The sequence below is a fragment of the Lontra canadensis genome, unplaced genomic scaffold, assembly GCF_010015895.1.
Source record: "Lontra canadensis isolate GAN:19392208 unplaced genomic scaffold, GSC_riverotter_1.0 scaffold38, whole genome shotgun sequence".
In the NCBI taxonomy this organism is placed as follows: domain Eukaryota; kingdom Metazoa; phylum Chordata; class Mammalia; order Carnivora; family Mustelidae; genus Lontra; species Lontra canadensis.
In genome coordinates, this window is record NW_022631032.1 from 17,384,665 (window position 1) to 17,405,850 (window position 21,186).

The window sequence follows — 21,186 nt, forward strand, 5'->3', positions numbered from 1 at the left end:
ACCCATATCCACAACACAGATAAGCAAGGAGAACAGACATTGTGTTGAGTGGAAGAAGCCAGAAGAGCAGTGACTCTGTGGAGCGTATAGTTTGGGGAAGCATGAGCAAAACGTAAAGGATGCTGAGAGTTTCATATCTTGAACCGTGTCTTGGTCACAAGGAGTTTAACATTTATAAAAATCCAGCCAGATGTACATTTTAAATTAATGCGCTTTACCCACTTTGTTATATGGGTATGTGTTTTATAAAAGAAAGAAAAAGAAAGAAAGAAAAGAAAGAAAGAAAGAAAGAAAGGAAGGAAGGAAGGAAGGAAGGAAGGAAGGAAGGAAGAAAGAAAGGAAGGAAGGAAGGAAGGAGATGAGGGGAGAGGAGGGGATGGGATGGGAGCAGAGGGGAGGAGAAGAGAGGAAAGGGAGAGTTACATTCTACAAACCCTCATGATACAATTTGGCATAGCATTTAAGCATGGGCTCTGAAGGCAGATCAATCTGCTACTAACTAGATATTTGACTTTTGACGGTATACTTAACTCTCTAAGCCTCAGTTTTCTTATCTCTGAATAAGATATTTCTTATCTTCTTATCTACTCACCTCAGAGAGTCTTGGGGATATTAAATAAGTTAATGTTTATGAGGCACATAGCTCAGAGTAAGCACTCAAGAGTGGCCAGTTGGTGCTAGTAGTTACACTTGTAGCAGAGTCCATAATAAGAACAGCCCCTCCCCCTGCATACACATCAATGCAGTCCTTGATGGAGGGATAAGGAGCAGGTACTAAGCTGCCGCCCCCCAGCGACTCCCCCACTTACCAGCAGGTCATACGGGAGGTTGTGTGCCTCTGTGAAGGTGATGATCGCAGAGTTAATGTCCAGCGCGCTGAGCTCCAGAGTGGCAGTACTGAAAGCATCTTGGTCATGAGACCAGCCTGCCTGGAAGAACACAGCCACTTTCCTCACGAGAAGACCGGAGCGCACACGTTTGAATACATGTCTGGCCACAAACCTCATGGCCTCCCCAAGGTTCCTGCTGCCAGAAGACCCTTGCAGAGGGATTGTCCTGACCACCTGCAGGAGTGCAGGCTTCCCCTTGTGGTCTGAGAAGCGAACCAGGTAGTCAGTTTTGGCGTTGTATGAAATGATGGCCACTCGGGCACCAGTTGGGCAGTTACTGTCACTTATTTCCATCCTCTCCAACAGAGACAATAGAATGTTTCTCATCCTCTCAAAATCCGACTGGGAGACGTCGTTTGACATGTCCAAGGCAAAGACCACTTCGCTAGGGAAGGCTGGGCATTTGGAAATACCTTAACACAATGGACACCCAGATTTAAGATTTTCTGTAATGCCTCTGAACAGGTGATGTCTGAGTGAATAAGAATATATATTACCTACCTGTCGAACAAGCTGGAAGGAAAATTGTTTTGGAGAAAAAAACAAGACATTGTTAGTTTATATAGGCAGTGGTATGGTTTCTACGTGAGTGCTTCAATATGAAAAACTATCTTCTCTGAGAAATTCAAGCAGTGACCTTCTCTGACTCCTGCCTGAGTTTGGCCAAGACCTCGATTTGCTCCCCAATATCCATTTTTCCCTTTTTTCTATAGCAGTAAATCCTCAGTCCCGGGGCATATGGCTGCCCGGAAAAAAAGACTCCATTTCCCAGTGGGGAAGCTGGAAGAATGGAATAAGAGATATGGTAGAGGGGCACCTGGGTGGCTCAGTAGGTTAGGGCCTCTGCCTTCGGCTCAGGTCATGATCCCAGGGTCCTGGGATCAAGCCCCGCATTGGACTCTCTGCTATCTGCTTCCTCCTCTCTCTTTCTCTCTTCCTGCCTCTCTGCCTACTTGTGATCTCTGTCAAGTAAATGGGTGAAATCTTTAAAAAAAAAAAAAAGGAAAAAAAGAGAGATAGTAGAAACAACTTCAGAAACAACTTTCCCTTTCTTTTCCTGCTGCCTGAAGCTTGGTCAACATCTTGGACCTTGAGGTGATTTTGGAAACAGAACAGCTCCCTACAATGCAGAATGAAAAAATATAAAGAGCCTGTGTCCCTGAATACTGCGGACATCCATTTCAACCCCAGACTGACCCCTTCGTGGCTTTGATCTGAGAAATACCTTTGTGTCATTATTACTGAGCACTGAACTCACACTTTACTGAACTTAAACCTGACTAATACACTGAGCTATTCTGAAACTATATACACACACACACATATATACATATATATATATATCTAAAATTATATATAATATACTATATATATATTATATACTATATATTATGTATAAGTGTTTGCTCAAATAATACATTTTTATGGAAAATATCAGAAAACAAAAAATTAAAGTTATCCTTAATTCATAATATCTATGTATGTATGTATATGTTTAATTTGTTATTTTATTTTATAAAACTTGGACTTTAGTATATGTCCTATTCTGAATATTTTTTCACTTAGTGTACGATGAACATGAATTCTTTTTGTCGATAAATTTAGAGCAGTATTGCCTAGTCCACTATAGATGTCTCATGATACTCTCATGATACTTAGATTTTTCAGTCTAAGAGTTTTTTACATTAGGTTCAACATATATGAAATATCTGAGCTTGTAGATAAAAGTGATTGAGCAGGGATGCCTGGGTGGCTCAGTCGTTGGGCTTCTGACTTCAGCTTGGGTCATGATCCCAGGGTCCTGGGATCGAGCAGCACATCAGTCTCCCTCCTTGGTGGGAAGCGTGATTCCCCCACTCCTCCTCCCCATGTTTGTGTTCCCTTTCTCACTGTCTCTTTCTCTGTCAAATAAATAAATAAAATCTTTAAAAAAATGATTGAGCAATTATATATATTTCGATATGACAGAGTTAACAAAATTAGGTCCTTGGCTTGGTATATTGTGTATATTTTTTCCCCATCTTTCTGTTCACTTTTTTTTTTTAAAGATTTCTTATTTATTTACCTGACAGAGAGAGATCACAAGTAGGCAGAGAAGCAGGCAGAGAGAGAGGAGGAAGCAGACTCCCCAGCGAGCAGAGAGCTGGATGTGCGGCTCAATCCCAGGACCCTGGGTTCATGACCTGAGCCGAAGGCAGAGGCTTTAACCTACTGAGCCACCAAGATGCCCCTTTCTGTTCACTTTTGACTTCACAGTGGTCTTCAATATAAATGGGTTTTAACTTTTTACATGGTCAACTCTGACATTCTCCCTGTGTGGTCAAAACTATGGTATTATTTTTTGTGATTTCTAGGAAAAAGGACTCCAGAATCTCTTTCAACAGCAACTAAATGGGAATGGACAGAACATGAAGTTTAAATAAGCAGGGCTAGGCATTTGTGGAGAAAACCCAAGCACCCAAATCAAGCACTCTGCCAAATCAATGTTCTCTCCCTATTGCTAGTGAGTGGAGGAAGCAAATATCCAGGAATACACTGAAGACAATAAGTAAATTCCAATCTGGGGATGGGACCAAATATTAATATCTGATGATTTGTAATTCCATTGTTAAAACATAAATGCAAATAAAAAAGGACACATTTCTTATTGAAGGCTCCCTGATGATCCCTCTTGTTTAAATGGATGGAATAAGAATCGCAAAGTTTTTCTTTATTTGTTTTGTGATAAGAAACACTGAAATGCAGACATGCAGGTGTGCAGTTGGCATTTCCCTTCATGAGGTGCCACATTAGAGTGGAATTTCTCTTCACCATTGAGACAGCATCCCTTTTAGCCACTTCATTTCCGAGACCCCACTGGCGAAGATTACTTACTCAAAGGGAGACTGAGCCAAATACATTAATTTATAAGTCTTTCATGATAGACAATGGCTTCTCCCAACCCTCAGTCAAATCTACAGGTGATTTATGTCCCCAGTCCATGACCATGATCCAGCCCCACCTCACACCACTGGCCCCCACTTGAGCCTTTCCCAAACAACTTACGGCAGTTCTCTTGTATGACAGCAATGATTTCACAAGGCTGTTAGAAAGATGGAAAAAGAAGGAAAAGGGAAAGGTATTTAATCTGAAGCATATTTCATCTCTCTCTCATGACTTAGAAATGTCATCTGTGTATTATCAGTTTCTTTCTGAAGCTTTTTAAGCTACAATAGAAAACACAAAAATTGTTACAGCAGATAAAATGATTCAGAAGTTATATTTCTAGATATTTTAAAACATTTAAAATATATCTTATATACCATACAGTGCTCATATTACTAGACATAGATAAATAATTTTATAATTAATTATATAATTTTTATAATTTAATAATTATAATTATTTTATATTTTTATTTATATAAATTTATATTTATATCTATAATTTTATAATTATAATTAATAAATAATTTTATTTTTTTAACTGCCTCAAAAAGCAATGGAATCAAATTTGATATTGAGGAAGTTTCAATCTAGAAATCTTGGCCTAAAATGCAAAGAACTGTCTTCAATTCCTGGATCTCTGTGCCAGCAATTCCTGGAACAATTCTTTAGGGCGAATGCCAAGACACAGACCCCTCACACCACCATTAGAATTCTACTTCGTTCCTTTGATGTCTTCTTCTGTGTTCTGTTTATCCCTTGGCCCCTTTATTTCTTGGTTCTTGCTTGCCCCCACTTCCTTCCCACCACAGTAGTATTTTTGTGCTTCGGAGATGAAAAATGATCGCAACTTTTGAGATTGTTTTTAGGTGTGTCATGAAACATGAAGATGTACTCTACCATCTATACTTTATAAGCAACTTCTGAACTTTACAAAAAGGCATATTGTGTGGGAGTTGTAGCCTCAAAGTCTTGCCCTTCATGTCAGCCAATAGTAGCACTCAGAAACATCCAGATTGCCTCCATGATTTAAAATATTATTCTACTCTTCTCATTGATGTGATTATAACCTTTCAGAGGAAAGTCTATAAACTTAAGGTACTTAAAGAATTTATAAGAGGAGAAACAATAGAATATAGATTTCTACTGTGTGGAAGAGGAAAGCCTCGTGTGTTAAATAGAACAAGGTTTAAATTTAAAATGTTTACCTACCATCATATCTGTAGATGATATGTAGAATATAGTGGACAATAGTAGATGATAGTAGAATATAGATTTCTACTGTGTGGAAGAGGAAAGCCTCGTGTGTTAAAAAGAACAAGGTTTAATTTTAAAATGTTTACCTACCATCATATCTGTAGATGTTACGTAGAATATAGTGGACAATAGTAGATGATAGTAGAATATAGATTTCTACTGTGTGGAAGAGGAAAGCCTCGTGTGTTAAAAAAGAACAAGGTTTAGATTTCAAATGTTTACCTACCGTCATATCTGCCAAACCTTTGGGACCCTTGATGCCCTGGGAAGAGTAGAAATGGGTTTAAAATGTAAGATTCTGAGGTCTGATAAATTATTCTCTGGAGTTAGCAAAACATTCTCAGAAAGATATCATAGTACATAGACCACCTTCTTCCCCTACAGTCTGGCCCTGGAATTCTGGCTGACCCCTTAAGGAAAAAAGTCAGAGTGGATCGGAGGTGTGCTCAGACCTCAGAGTCTAGGATATCCAGGAGCATGGTACATAAAGACTCTTAGAAGATCAGGTCATCTTGAGAGCAAGCCACACAGTTTAGGATCCAGTTCAAGAAAAGGCCTGTCAAGATCTCAGGGCCATTCAGAAACAGTTCTAAAGAAGAGCCCAGCCATTTCCTATCCCTCCTCCTCAGGTTACCCACCACCATCTTATCCCAGCTCTAGTGCCAAATGAGCCATCCCCGGAACCCTTCAGAACAGATAGTCCTGACTGAGGTACTCTGAGAGTCTAGAGATCCTTGTTTTTATTTAGATTCTACAAGCTAGTGATTTGTAACCTCAGGCAGGTCATAATAATCTTTTCAGCCTTTGTTTTCTCGTCTGTAAAATAGGTGTGTGCATCATTCTGCTTCCAAGATTTTTGCTTCTATGACTTTGTGGCTCCTCTACAGTAAATCCTAAATGCAGTGAAACCACCAGGTTCAGACCCTGGCTCACTTACTCTACCATTTCCTGTGAAAGGACTGCCTAGCCTCATGTGACAAGGGATAGTGCGAAATGACAAGAGCCCCAAAGTCTTTCCCTTCATACCAAATGACCTCCCAGGGAATTAAAAAAATATATATTTGTGGACTTGCAACATTGTCAGTTTAGTTCAGATTATGTAAATGTCACATTTTGTTAGGATTTCTTTCCAGTGTTTACACAAATGTTTTTGCTCATCTTGTTTACATTCATAAACTCAGTCTCCTCTGAGTTTGTGTATTATGTATTTAGGCAGGTTTATAAATCTCCAGCTGCTCTAATATCTTCCCGATGTTCAAGTAAACAACATACATTGAATAAATATACTGTGTAAGAACCTGAAGCTAATGTCCTCAAAAGCAAACTTGGCTCATTCCCTATACAGATCCTCTAGTGCCTCCCAAATGTTCATTTTTCTTCATGTTCATTTCTTCATTCGTTCAGATGGCTCTTAGCAAATCCTTATTCACTTTTACACAAAGGTTGAAAATAAAAGAAAGAAGAATCTATGTTACCACTGGTCCTGGAGGGCCTTGGTCACCTGGAGTTCCAATAAGTCCAGGAAAGCCAGCATTACCCTAAAAATAGCCAAACCAAAGGAATAAGCTTCTCCTCTTGAATACAACTCGGTTAAAACCATCAGACCCACTTTGAGATATTAAGCTGTCATTCTAAGTTCCAATGAGTCTGCTATGGACTAGTTAAGTTTATGAACTGTATCAATGGAGTGAGATGCCAACAGTAGAAAGGGAGGTAGTCTCCTTCGGGAGCCATCTAAACTGCCCCCTACAGACCTAACCTCAGCCAACATGTGGACATACACACAGACACACACTTTCAAACCCGGCTTTAAAAGGATGGCTCAATAGTCAATTTAGACTCCAAGTCATATAATTAAAAGAATATAGGAGGGTTTTGAAGGGGCGGGGGGTGGGAGGTTGGGGGAACCAGGTGGTGGGTATTAAAGAGGGCATGGATTGCATGGAGCACTGGGTGCGGTGCAAAAACAATGAATACTGTTACGCTGAAAAGAAATAAAAAATTAAAAGGAGAAAAATCCTTAAAAAAAAAAAAAGAATATAGGAAAAACACACTGAGGACCTGACATCAAGAGAAAGGAAAATTTCTTTCACACCTTCTGGTCATAGAGTCTGATAAAAGGTCTATGCTGACCATGGTTTACTGGTCATCTTATAGGTATCTGAAACGACATAGCATTATCTGCATTTAGCTGATGTTTTGTCCTTTTTTATTTGAAACCAGAGACATCAGTTATTTGAAATCAGAGAAATCAGTTATTTGAAATCAGAGACATCATAGAGCACGGCAATATTAGCCAGCAGCAAACCACTTTAAGCATAGATTAGTTTTTTCCTTTATGCCCTTGCCAGTGTATGAAAATACCAATTATTGAGTGCCTAGATAATAAATATTCTCTTTCCTCTTTTCTGCACCGAATACTAGTCCATGTCTTTCCCAGAAGGCCTTGTTCTCTAATGTCTATCAGCTAAAAATTGTCAAGGTTTTAGATATCCACAGGCTCTTTCCAAAAAGAGCTGCCAGTGATTGTAGCTTTTCGAGAATGAATCTTTGGAACCCGAGGAAATGGATTTTTAATGGTGGACTCCACAAAGCACAGTGAAGACATGGCTCAAAGTCCACCAGGATGGCAGCCATGTTCCTGAGAGTCTAGTCCTAAATTAGCTAAGACAAAGTTAAGGCTTGAAGGAATCTGACAGAAATAGCGACGTTTGCTCTGCAGCTAAAACAATACCCTCCCAAGTGATATCCAGACTTACCATAGATATTGATATTGTATAACTGAAACTCCACCTTGGATTTTCTTTTATTACAATTTGATGAGCTGCATTTGCATTCACAAGATCAATGAGAGTGGTATTAAGTGGGGGCCAGGGGGAGTGGGGTGGCCAGAGAAAGGTATGAAATGGTTTACTGAGAAGGACAAGAGCTTCCTGCTGAGAAGTCCATTAACCCAATAGAAATTCTCCTGTGAGTAGTGTCATGATATGTGCAGTTATAGATCTTGGGAAATTCCTTTGATTCTTACCCTCCGCCCTCTGATTCCCTTTGCTCCCTTCTCTCCTCGGTGGCCTGGGTCACCATCTTCCCCCTTCACAGAATCAAAAGCAAAACCTTGAGTTTGAAAAAAAAAATAGCTACAAACAAATGACACATGCTGCATACCAGTTGCCAGACCCAGAAAGATATCTTCTTACTTGTGCACCAGGAGAGCCAGGAAATCCAGGTTCACCCTAGTGTCAGAAATGAGATAAGGTTTTGTTTAATGTCATATGATTAAGTCTTTCTTTGACATTCCTCAGGGAATAAGAAGAAACTATAATTTTGAGAAAACAGACTCAAAACAGGTGCCAGGAAAAACAACTATAGTAACAGTTGTTATCTTGAGCTACTCCCAAGTGACCATATTTTATTTCTATAATTCGATGTGAAATAACCGGCAAATGATCTTTACCAATCTTTCCCTTCTTTCTTTGCCAGACAGAAAGGGAACTATGGGACTATGTGTTACATATTGCAAAATGGAATTTCCTTCTTAAGCATTTTTATCCAGTGGTCTAAATAACCAGAGGTCTGATCCAACGTAAACCAAAGGGAAGGGTACCAAACTGGCTGCCAGAAAGCAGGTGGTCATTGTCAGATCAAAGGCACACTACAAAGCAACTGTTCATTCAACAAGTATTTAGTTAACACCTGCTACATGCCAGGCACCTTTCTAGCCACTGGGAATTGAGCAGTGAACAGAACAAAGACCCTGCTATCATGGAACTTACCTGCTAGTGAGGAAGAAATGTATGTCAGGGAGAGATGAATGCTATTCTAGAAAGAGGATTAAGGGATAAAGAATGACATGGATAGGTTTGGGCAGGGGGTAACTATTTTATACAAGGTGGTCAGACAAAGCCTTTTGGTAAGGCTTTTGGGCAAAGACCAGCATAACTTGAGGAAGCCAGCCAAACAGGTATCTGGGAGACAGCGTGTATGTGTCTGAAGGATGAGTGTGTGAAGAACCCTGAGGCAAGAATATGAATGTGTGCTGTGTTTGAGGAACCCTGGAGCAGAATGGCAGGAGGGGAGCAGGAGGAGAGGATGTCAGGGAGTTCACAGAAGGACCAGATTGTATAGAGTCTTGTAGGCCATGTTAACAGTGGGGCTAATTCTGAATGACACCAGGAGCTGAAGCTGGGTTTTGAATAAAGGAATGACATGGTCTGATCATCCGTTTAAAAGATGAGACTGGGGGTGCCTGACTGGCTCAATTAGTAGAGCACGTGACTCTTGTTCTCAAGGTTGCAAGTTCGAGCCCCATGTTTGGTGTAGAGTTTACTTGAAAATAAAATCTTAAAAAAAAATAAATATAAAATAAAATAAAATAGGGCTCTGGCTGCTGCTCAGAGGACTAACTAGATGAGGCAAGAGTGGAAACAAGAATGTCAGTCAGGTGGCTTGGTCTAGAGGGTGGCAGTGGCAGGGGTGAGAACAGATGAAATGCTAGATGTATCTGAAAGGTACACTCACAGTATTTGATGATGAGGTAAATACAGTAGTTGAGAGACTGACATTTATTAAAGACGGAGCAAGTATCTTCCTTGCACAACTGGCAGATGGGAGGCTGCACTCCCTGAGACAGGGAAGGCTAGAGGAGGTGCAGGTTGTCAGGGGAATCAGTTTTGACTGACCAGATATTTGATGATATTAAAAGATTATTGTTAATTCTTAGGTTGATAATGGTACTGTGGTTATATTTATAAAGAATCTTTTAGAGATGCAACTTGAAATATCTACTCATGGAATATATGATATCTGGGATTGCTTCAAAATAATTGGGGGAAGGATACAGGTGTGGTGGGGTACATATAAAACAAAATAAAACTGGCCAAGGGTTTTTCATTGCTTGAGTTAGGTGATGGGTACCTGGGGAGAGGTGTCATTGTATTAGTTTTGCCACCTGTATCTATGTTTGAATTTTTCCATAATCAAAGGTTAACAAACAGAAGAAGAAGAAAAAGGAAGGAAGAGGGGGTTGGAAGAGGAGGAGAAGGAAGAGAAAGAGGAGGAGGTCGTGGAGGAGAAGAAGGAGGGAAAGGAGGAGGAGGAGAAGGTTGTTTTGTTACATGCCAGTTTTAAGGTGGAAACATGTTTAGAGTTTAAGACACTGGTCCAAGCTGGAGAAGTGCACTGGAGATCACAGGATAGATTAAGGATACTTGATGCCATGGAATTGGATAAGGTCACCTGAGAAGAAAGTAAAGAGGAGAACAACAGAAATATAAGGAACAAAAAGAGCAAAGGAAAAAAGAGACAGACAGACAGAGAGAAACCAAGAAACAGACTCTTAACTATAGAGAAAAAAACTGAGGGTTACCAGAGGAGAGGTGGGGGAAGGGATGGGGGAAATAGGTGATGGCGATTAAGGAGGGTACTTGTGATGAGCACTGGGTGTTGTATGGAAGTGTTGATCACTATACCTTACACCTGAAACTAATACTATACTCTATGTTAACTATATTAGAGTTAAAATTAAAAACATAATAAAAAATTTTAAAAATTAAAATTAAAAAAAAGAAAAGTGTAAGGATAGAGTCCTGAGTCTTCTAATATTTAGAGGTCAAGAATATTCAAAAGAAACTAAAAACAAGAAGCCAGCAAAAACCAGGGAAGTGGTATATTCTGGGAGATGAGAGAGGAAAGGTTTTAAGAAGAAGGCCATGATCACCTTTGTCAAATGTTGCTGAGACTTGGAGTATGATGCGGACAGAGAACTGGCCACTGGATTTAGCACCATGGGTTTTACCTTGACTAAAGCAGATGTCATTGAGTGGGCAGGGGCCAGGGGTAAAGGTTCAACTGTCATCAGTTCAAAAGAACCAGAGGACAGAAAGTGGAGTTTCTCAACCATAGCACTACTAATATTTTGGACCTGATGATTCTTCTTTGTTGTAAGGAGCTGTCCTGTGTATTACATGATGAAAAATAGTACCTCTGGTCTCTATCCACTAGGTGCCCTCTGCATGCCCTCCCCCAGTTGTGACAACCCAAACATCTCCAGACATTACCAAATGTGCCCTGGAGGGTAAAATCACCATTGGGTAAAAACCACAGATATAGACCTAATCTGTCAAAGAATTTTGCCAGAGAGAAAGGGGACAATGGGACTATGTAGTTAAGTGAGGGGTTTTTATGTTTGTTTTTTTAGATGGGCTATATTCACACTTCTTTGTATACTGACAGGAATGATCTATGGAGAGGGAAGAAAATTTGATGATGAAGAAGAGAAAAGACCCAGGACCTTAACGAAGCAAAAAGGGAATGGAATCCAGCCCATGAGATGCAATCAGTCTTAGATGAGGGCATGGACTCTTATCTATAGCAGTAGGAGGGAAGACAGGGTACAGAGGCAAGTCAGTTGGCCTATGTCATGATAGATGTATGTAGATGTTCTCTGTTCATTTCTCCTATTTATTTCATGAAACAAGAAGCACAACTGTCTGCTGAAATTTGGAAGGGAAAGCAGGCCTTGGAAGTCTGAGGGAAGGGGAGAAGGTATGAAACAGTCAATTCAGAGAGGAGAGTAAATAGACAAGGGGAAGGTAGCCAGCTAGCCAAGCAGCAATGAGGACTGTTTAAAACAAAGCCATTAAGTCTTGCCAGGAAAAACCCATGAAATGTGGACTGAATCCCTGTGTTCCACAGTGTTAACCACACCACAATAAGGAGAGGCTGCCCTTGGATTTAGTGCAGAACTGGTATGTGGCTTAAAATATGGGCATTTGAATTCTACCTAGAATTCCCCAGCTATGCAAAGTTCCCACTAGAGAAGAAAGACAGAATGTGCCAGGATGGGGCTTCAATGGCATAGCTTCTACACGCAGATCTGTCTCTAACCATGTGTGACTGATGTATGACCAGTTGTGTGACCATTGGCACATTACATCACTTCTTTGAATCTCAATTTTTTTATCTGTGAATCAAAAGGGCCGAACTAGATGATCACCGAGGTCCCCATTTTTCATCATTGCACAGATATTTATTAAAAGTTTACTATGTTTTGGGAATTTATGCCCATTAATTATACTCAGGGCATTTTTCTGGTCAATAAAATAGCAGCAGTGCCATCAAGAGAAATAAGAGAATTGCAGAGAAACCAGCCCAGGGTTAAGTAGCTGGGCACCACTAAACATCCCAGTGATTTCTTATGTTGTGAAGCAATAAATGGTAACTCACAGACCAAAGCACCAGAATAACTGTAACTATTGACATTTGATGAGTTGAAAGCTTCATGTGAGTTCCATTCTTCAAAACCTCTGTCAGCAACCCTTCAACTACAACATGCTAAAATACCATCTTCTTTGGGAGTAGAAATATTCATACATATTTACTGAGTACCTACTCTGTGCCAGGCTCATTCCAGCAATACAAAACTGAATAAGATGCAGTCTACTGTCAAATTCACAAACTTGACAAATACGTAGGGATAAATTATAATACAACCTCAATGGAAAGGGACTACTGTAGAAATATGACTAACACACCTTAGGAACACAGAGTATAGGACAACCAAATCTGTCCAAGGAAGTCCAAGAAGGCTTCCACAAAGAGAAGTTGATATTTGAGTTGGTCTGAGAAAATGAGGAAAAATCGTCAAAAGGAGGGAGATGCGTAGGGACATCCTAAATAAAGGCAAGAGTGTTTGCTGAGGTGAGGAGTTGGGGAAGTTCCTGGCTCAGGTGGGACCGTGTGGCACAGGTGGAAGATGAGAAAAGGAGTTTGATTTTTAAAAAAGGCAGTGACAGGGGGGAGTCAAGATGGCGGAGAAGTAGCAGCTGAGACTACTTCAGGTAGCGGGAGATCAGCTAGATAGCTTATCTAAAGATTGCAAACACCTACAAATCCAACGGGAGATCGAAGAGAAGAAGAACAGCAATTCTAGAAACAGAAAATCAACCACTTTCTGGAAGGTAGGACTGGCGGAGAAGTGAATCCAAAGCGACGGGAAGATAGACCCCGGGGGGAGGGGCCGGCTCCCGGCAAGCGGCGGAGCAACGGAGCACAAAATCAGGACTTTTAAAAGTCTGTTCCGCTGAGGGACATCGCTCCAGAGGCTTAACCGGGGTGAAGCCCACGCGGGGCCAGTGTGGTCTCAGGTACCGCAGGGTCACAGAAGGATCGAGGTGTCTGAGTGTCATAGAGCTTGCAGGTATTAGAACAGGGAAGCCGGCTACAGAGACAGAGCCAAGGAGTGGCTCTCAGCTCGGGGTTACCTTGAACTGGTCGCAGGCTCGGTCAGCTCGGAGCGCGGCCAGAGGCCAGGGTGACTGGAGTAATTGGGTGCTGTTCTCTGAGGGCACACTGAGGAGTGGGGACCCGGGCTCTCGGCTCCTCCAGGCCGGAGACTGGGAGGCCGCCATCTTCATTCCCGTCCTCCGGAACTCTACGGAAAGCGCTCAGGGAACAAAAGCTCCCGAAAGCAAACCCGAGAGGATTACTCAGCCCGGCCCCTGGTAAGGGCGGTGCAACTCCGCCTGGGGCAAAGACACTTGAGAATCACTATAACAGGCCCCTCCCCCAGAAGATCAACAAGTAACCCAGCCAGGACCAAGTTCACTTACGAGGAGTGCAATTTCAATGCCAAGGAGAGCAGCGGAATTCCAGAGGAAGAGAAAGCAAAGCACGGAACTCATGGCTTTCTCCCCATGATTCTTTAGCCTTGCAGTTAATTTAATTGTTTTTTCTTTTTCAATTTTTTTTCTCTTCTTCTGCTAAATTTTTTTAACTTTTACCCTTTTCTTTTTAACGTTTTTTAACTAGTTTATCTAATATATATATATTTTTTCCTTTTTATATTTTTTCATTATTGGTTTTCTTTTTTTATTTGCTTCCTTTTTCTTTTTTCTTTTTTTTTTTTTTCTTTCTGAACCTCTTTTTATCCCCTTCCCTCCCCCTCACGATTTGGGATCTCTTCTGATTTGGCTAAAGCATATTTTCCTGGGGTTGTTGCCACCCTTTTAGTATTTTACTTGCTCCTTCATATACTCTTATCTGGACAAAATGACAAGGCGGAAAAATTCACCACAAAAAAAAGAACAAGAGGCAGTACCAAAGGCTAGGGACCTAATCAATACAGACATTGGTAATATGTCAGATCTAGAGTTCAGAATGACGATTCTCAAGGTTCTAGCTGGGCTCGAAAAAGGCATGGAAGATATTAGAGAAACCTTCTCAGGAGATATAAAAGCCCTTTCTGGAGAAATAAAAGAACTAAAATCTAATCAAGTTGAAATCAAAAAAGCTATTAATGAGGTGCAATCAAAAATGGAGGCTCTCACTGCTAGGATAAATGAGGCAGAAGAAAGAATTAGCGATATAGAAGACCAAATGACAGAGAATAAAGAAGCTGAGCAAAATAGGGACAAACAAATACTGGACCATGAGGAGAGAATTCGAGAGATAAGTGACACCATAAGACGAAACAACATTAGAATAATTGGGATTCCAGAAGAAGAAGAAAGAGAGACAGGAGCAGAAGGTATATTGGAGAGAATTATTGGAGAGAATTTCCCCAATATGGCAAAGGACACAAGCATCAAAATGCAGGAGGTTCAGAGAACCCCCCTCAAAATCAATAAGAATAGGTCCACACCCCGTCACCTAATAGTAAAATTTACAAGTCTTAGTGACAAAGAGAAAATCCTGAAAGCAGCCTGGGAGAAGAAGTCTGTAACATACAATGGTAAAAATATTAGATTGGCAGCAGATTTATCCACAGAGACCTGGCAGGCCAGAAAGAGCTGGCATGATATATTCAGAGTACTAAACGAGAAAAACATGCAGCCAAGAATACTATATCCAGCTAGGCTATCATTGAAAATAGAAGGAGAGATTAAAAGCTTCCAGGACAAACAAAAACTGAAAGAATTTGCAAACACCAAGCCAGCTCTACAGGAAATATTGAAAGGGGTCCTCTAAGAAAAGAGAGACCCTAAAACTAGTAGATCAGAAAGGAACAGAAACAATATATAATAACAGTCACCTTACAGGCAATACAATGGCACTAAATTCATATCTCTCAATAGTTACACTGAATTTTAATGGGCTAAATGCCCCAATCAAAAGACACAGGGTATCAGAATGGATAAAAAAAACAAAACCCATCTATATTTTGCCTACAAGAAACTCATTTTAAACCCGAAGACACCTTCAGATTTAAAGTGAGGGGGTGGAAAAGAATTTACCATGCTAATGGACATCAGAAGAAAGCAGGAGTGGCAATCCTTATATCAGATCAATTAGATTTTCAGCCAAAGACTATAATAAGAGATGAGGAAGGACACTATATCATACTCAAACGATCTGTCCAACAAGAAGATCTAACAATTTTAAATATCTATGCCCCTAACGTGGGAGCAGCCAACTATATAAACCAATTAATAACAAAATCAAAGAAACACATCGACAATAATACAATAATAGTAGGGGACTTTAACACTCCCCTCACTGAAATGGACAGATCATCCCAGCAAAAGATCAACAAGGAAATAAAGGCCTTAAATGACACACTGGACCAGATGGATATCACAGATCTATTCAGAACATTTCATCCCAAAGCAACAGAATACACACTCTTCTCTAGTGCACATGGAACATTCTCCAGAATAGATCACATCCTTGGTCCTAAATCAGGTCTCCACCGGTATCAAAAGATTGGGATCATTCCCTGCATATTTTCAGACCACAATGCTCTGAAGCTAGAACTCAATCGCAAGAGGAAATTTGGAAAGAACCCAAATATATAGCGACTAAACAGCATCCTTCTAAAGAATGAATGGGTCAACCAGGAAATTAAAGAAGAATTGAAAAAATTCATGGAAACAAATGATAATGAAAATACAACGGTTCAAAATCTGTGGGACACAACAAAGGCAGTCCTGAGAGGAAAATATATAGCGGTACAAGCCTTTCTCAAGAAACAAGAAAGGTCTCAGGTACACAACCTAACCCTACACCTAAAGGAGCTGGAGAAAGAACAAGAAAGAAACCCTAAACCCAGCAGGAGAAGAGAAATCATAAAGATCAGAGCAGAAATCAATGAAATAGAAACCAAAAAAAAACAATAAAACAAATCAACGAAACTAGGAGCTGGTTCTTTGAAAGAATTAATAAGATTGATAAACCCCTGGCCGGACTTATCAAAAAGAAAAGAGAAAGGACCCATATAAGTAAAATCATGAATGAAAGAGGAGAGATCACAACGAACACCAAAGAAATACAGACAATTATAAGAACATATTACGAGCAACTCTATGCCAACAAATTTGACAATCTGGAAGAAATGGATGCATTCCTAGAGACATATAAACTACCACAACTGAACCAGGAAGAAATAGAAAGCCTGAACAGACCCATAACCAGTAAGGAGATTGAAACAGTCATCAAAAATCTCCAAACAAACAAAAGCCCAGGGCCAGATGGCTTCCCAGGGGAATTCTACCAAACATTTAAAGAAGAACTAATTCCTATTCTCCTGAGACTGTTCCAAAAAATAAAAATGGAAGGAAAACTTCCAAACTCATTTTATGAGGCCAGCATCACCTTGACCCCAAAACCAGACAAGGATCCCATCAAAAAAGAGAACTACAGACCAATATCCTTGATGAACACAGATGCAAAAATTCTCACCAGAATACTAGCCAGTAGGATTCAACAGTACATTAAAAGGATCATTCAGCACGACCAGGTGGGATTTATTCCAGGGCTGCAAGGTTGGTTCAACATCCGCAAATCAATCAATGTGATACAACACATTAATAAAAGAAAGAACAGGAACCATATGATACTCTCAATAGATGCTGAAAAAGCATTTGACAAAGTACAGCATCCCTTCCTGATCAAAACTCTTCAAAGTGTAGGGATAGAGGGCACATACCTCAATATTATCGAAGCCATCTATGAAAAACCCACTGCAAATATCATTCTCAATGGAGAAAAACTGAAAGCTTTTCCGCTAAGGTCAGGAACACGGCAGGGATGTCCATTATCACCACTGCTATTCAACATAGTACTAGAAGTCCTAGCCTCAGCAATCAGACAACAAAAAGAAATTAAAGGCATCCAAATCGGCAAAGAAGAAGTCAAACTATCACTCTTCTCAGATGATATGATACTATATGTGGAAAACCCAAAAGACTCCACTCCAAAACTGCTAGAACTTGTACAGGAATTCAGTAAAATGTCAGGATATAAAATCAATGCACAGAAATCAGTTGCATTTCTCTACACCAACAACAAGACAGAAGAAAGAGAAATTAAGGAGTCCATCCCATTTACAATTGCACCCAAAACTATAAGATACCTAGGAATAAACCTAACCAAAGAGACTAAGAATCTATACACAGAAAACTATAAAGTACTCATGAAAGAAATTGAGGAAGACACAAAGAAATGGAAAAATGTTCCATGCTCCTGGATTGGGAGAATAAATATTGTGAAAATGTCTATGCTACCTAAAGCAATCTACACATTTAATGCAATTCCTATCAAAGTACCATCCATTTTTTTTTCAAAGAAATGGAACAAATAATCCTAAAATTTATATGGAACCAGAAAAGACTTCAAATAGCCAAAGGAATATTGAAAAAGAAAGCCAAAGTTGGTGGCATCACAATTCCGGACTTCAAGTTCTATTACAAAGCTGTCATCATCAAGACAGCATGGTACTGGCACAAAAACAGACACATAGATCAATGCAACAGAATAGAGAGCCCAGAAATAGACCCTCAACTCTATGGTCAACTAATCTTCAACAAAGCTGGAAAGAATGTCCAATGGAAAAATGACAGCCTCTTCAATAAATGGTGTTGGGAAAATTGGACAGCCACATGCAGAAAAATGAAATTGGATCATTTCCTTACACCACACACGAAAATAGACTCAAAATGGATGAAGGACCTCAATGTGAGAAAGAAATCCATCAAAATCCTTGAGGAGAACACAGGCAGCAACCTCTTCGACCTCAGCCACAGCAACCTCTTCCTAGGAACATCGCCAAAGGCAAGGGAAGCAAGGGCAAAAATGAACTATTGGGATTTTATCAAGATCAAAAGCTTTTGCACAGCAAAGGAAACAGTTCACAAAACCAAAAGACAACTGACAGAATGGGAGAAGATATTTGCAAACGACATATCAGATAAAGGGCTAGTGTCCAGAATCTATAAAGAACTTAGCAAACTCAACACCCAAAGAACAAATAATCCAATCAAGAAATGGGCAGAAGACATGAACAGACATTTCTGCAAAGAAGACATCCAGATGGCCAACAGACACAGGAAAAAGTGCTCCATATCACTCGGCATCAGGGAAATACAAATCAAAACCACAATGAGATACCACCTCACACCAGTCAGAATGGCTAAAATTAACAAGTCAGGAAATGACAGATGCTGGCGAGGATGTGGAGAAAGGGGAACCCTCCTACACTGTTGGTGGGAATGCAAGCTGGTGCAACCACTCTGGAAAACAGCATGGAGGTTCCTCAAAATGTTGAAAATAGAACTACCCTATGACCCAGCAATTGCACTGCTGGGTATTTACCCTAAAGATACAAACGTAGTGATCCGAAGGGGCACATGCACCCGAATGTTTATAGCAGCAATGTCTACAATAGCCAAACTATGGAAAGAACCTAGATGTCCATCAACAGACGAATGGATAAAGAAGAAGTGGTATATATACACAATGGAATACTATGCAGCCATCAAAAGAAATGAAATCTTGCCATTTGCGACGATGTGGATGGAACTAGAGGGTATCATGCTTAGCGAAAGAAGTCAATTGGAGAAAGACAACTATCATATGATCTCCCTGATATGAGGGAGAGGAGATGCAACATGGGGGGTTAAGGGGGTAGGAGAAGAGTAAATGAAGCAAGATGGGATTGGGAGGGAGATAAACCATGGGTGACTCTTAACCTCACAGGGCGGACTGAGGGTTGCTGGGGGGAGGGGGTTTGGGAGGGGGGCTGGGGTTATGGACATTGGGTAGGGTGTGTGCTATGGTAAGTGCTGTGAAGTGTGTAAACCTGGCGATTCACAGACCTGTACCCCTGGGGAAAAAATATATGTTTATAAAAAATAAAAGTAAGAAAAGAAAAAAAAGTAAAAAAGAAAATTAAAAAAATTAAAAAAAAATAAAAAAGTAAAAAAAAAGGCAGTGACCAAAAAAATCAGCTTTTTTTTTTTTTTTTTTTTTTTTTTTTTTTTTTTAAGGAGGGAACTCTGGCAGCTATAACATGTCATAAACAACATTCAGAAACCATGTCTGGCATACCACTTGGATAGTAAGTCTTATTCTATCTAGTAAAATAAAAGAAAAACTATAGTCCTTCATTCAGAATACTTCATAACTTAAGCCTCACCTTTTTTCCTTTTCTTCCTGGATATCCATATCCATCTGGACCTAAAAGACCCTAAGAAAATGACACAAGATGAATGGTAGAGTTATCCATATCAGTGCTTGGTTAATTATGTTATCTGAACCCTTGGATTAATCAGCAGTGGAAGGAAGTGGTCAAAGCAGACGGGCTGGTAGAGGCTTATCTTATCTCATAGGATAAACTCTAAGCTACCTTTACAGGATAGGGAGAGAATTAGGGCTTAAAATTTTTAAAGAGCAAGGTATAAGCAGTTTGAGGGGTTTTTTGTTCTGTTTTGTTTTATTTTCAGTTTTTAACTCCTTCAGCAAGATTCTAGACCTCACCAAGATGATACCATAGTTGCAAGGACCCATATCACCATTTAAAAACCTCCTTGGGCTTTTCTTGCAGGATAGAGTAACAATGGCAGAAACTCTAGAACTTGGTAAATCTCTAGAGATAAAGACAGACTTTAGGAAAAAAGATTGGGATACAGGAAATGAAGTTGAGTGAATCAGTGCATAGAACGTAAACCAAGACAGACCTGAACTTTCATTCCATTTCCCAACTGGTTGTATGAGGGGCATTAGGCAACTTATTCAACCTAAATTTCAGCTTCCTCACCCATAAGATGGGGTAAAACACCATGTACACAGCATGGTTGCTGTGAAGATTGAGTGAGATTATGCACGGAAAGCACTTTGCACAATGCCAGCTCAGAGAAAGCAGTCATTATTCTGCTGCTGATGGTGCAGCAGTGATGATGCTTACAGAGGAGCAGTAATGATGGTGGAGGTAGAGGCAATGGTGGTGGTGGTGGAGGTGATGGTGGAGGCGGTGATGGCAGAGGTGGTGGTAGTAGTGGTGGTGATGATGATTGTGGTTACAGTGATGGTGTTGGTGGAGACTGTGACAGTCAAGGTGGAGGTGATGGTGAGGCTAGCAATTATGGCTATGTTGATGATGCTACCGGGATCTTACCATCTGTACACAGTGTGCTTCCTATATGAAGGAGTGAATTCAGAACTTTTAGGTGCTTTTTTGCTCAAGGGACAAGAACGGCACCTAAACCAAGTAGTCAACTGCAAAGGACAATTTTAAATTTTAAGCCACAGAGATCATTCTTATGACCTAAGGAGGAAAGTTTGAAATGTTAGAAAATGAAAAAGAGTAAGAGAAAGAAGATTGCCAAAGATGAATTATTGGGAGCCCAAAAGAATGCAAATGAGGTTCATTTGCGGTTTTCCCATCTTCTTTCCATTGAAGGACACACAGAGCTTCAGGCATTTATAACCCCAGAGACCCAAACTGTAATTTTGGAGATATCTGCCTCTGACTTTCCTAAAATGATACCTTCCAGAAAGGCCCTGATCCCCAGCTTTGTCTGTCCCAGGGAGAGATCAGTAGGAACAAACTTTGCATTATTTTAAATCAGAATATTTTCACAAAGTTAAACAGTGTTAATTTCATCATCCGGATTGAGTGTAGATGCAGAACACTACTTGTCTCAGATTCCGGTCGACAGTATCCCTGTTTGTTCTTTCCTTTTCCATGTTTAAATTTCTCAGCCTGCTTTTTTTTTCCACCTCTGGCTAACCAATGCAATTTCAGTACTGAGTGCAAAACAACAGCAGGTTTTGCCCATTGTTCATAAAAGGAATTTCAGAAACAAATAGAAGCTGCAGGGGAAAACAACATTTTTCCATAT

The 21,186-nt window shown here is 40.1% G+C and overlaps 1 protein-coding gene across 1 annotated transcript in view; it reads right to left on the reverse strand.

Annotated features, from left to right (window-relative positions):
- LOC116874797 (collagen alpha-4(VI) chain-like) overlaps window positions 1-21,186 on the reverse strand; it is a 111,807-nt gene that overhangs the window by 29,485 nt on the left and 61,136 nt on the right. The window contains exons 25-32 of the mRNA XM_032869788.1: window positions 19,482-19,532; window positions 8,269-8,304; window positions 8,100-8,162; window positions 6,547-6,609; window positions 5,298-5,333; window positions 3,936-3,972; window positions 1,392-1,403; window positions 810-1,303 (exon numbers count right to left, since the gene is read on the reverse strand). Of these exons, the coding sequence (XP_032725679.1) occupies window positions 810-1,303; window positions 1,392-1,403; window positions 3,936-3,972; window positions 5,298-5,333; window positions 6,547-6,609; window positions 8,100-8,162; window positions 8,269-8,304; window positions 19,482-19,532 (792 nt within the window). The remainder of the gene's footprint in view (window positions 1-809; window positions 1,304-1,391; window positions 1,404-3,935; window positions 3,973-5,297; window positions 5,334-6,546; window positions 6,610-8,099; window positions 8,163-8,268; window positions 8,305-19,481; window positions 19,533-21,186) is intronic.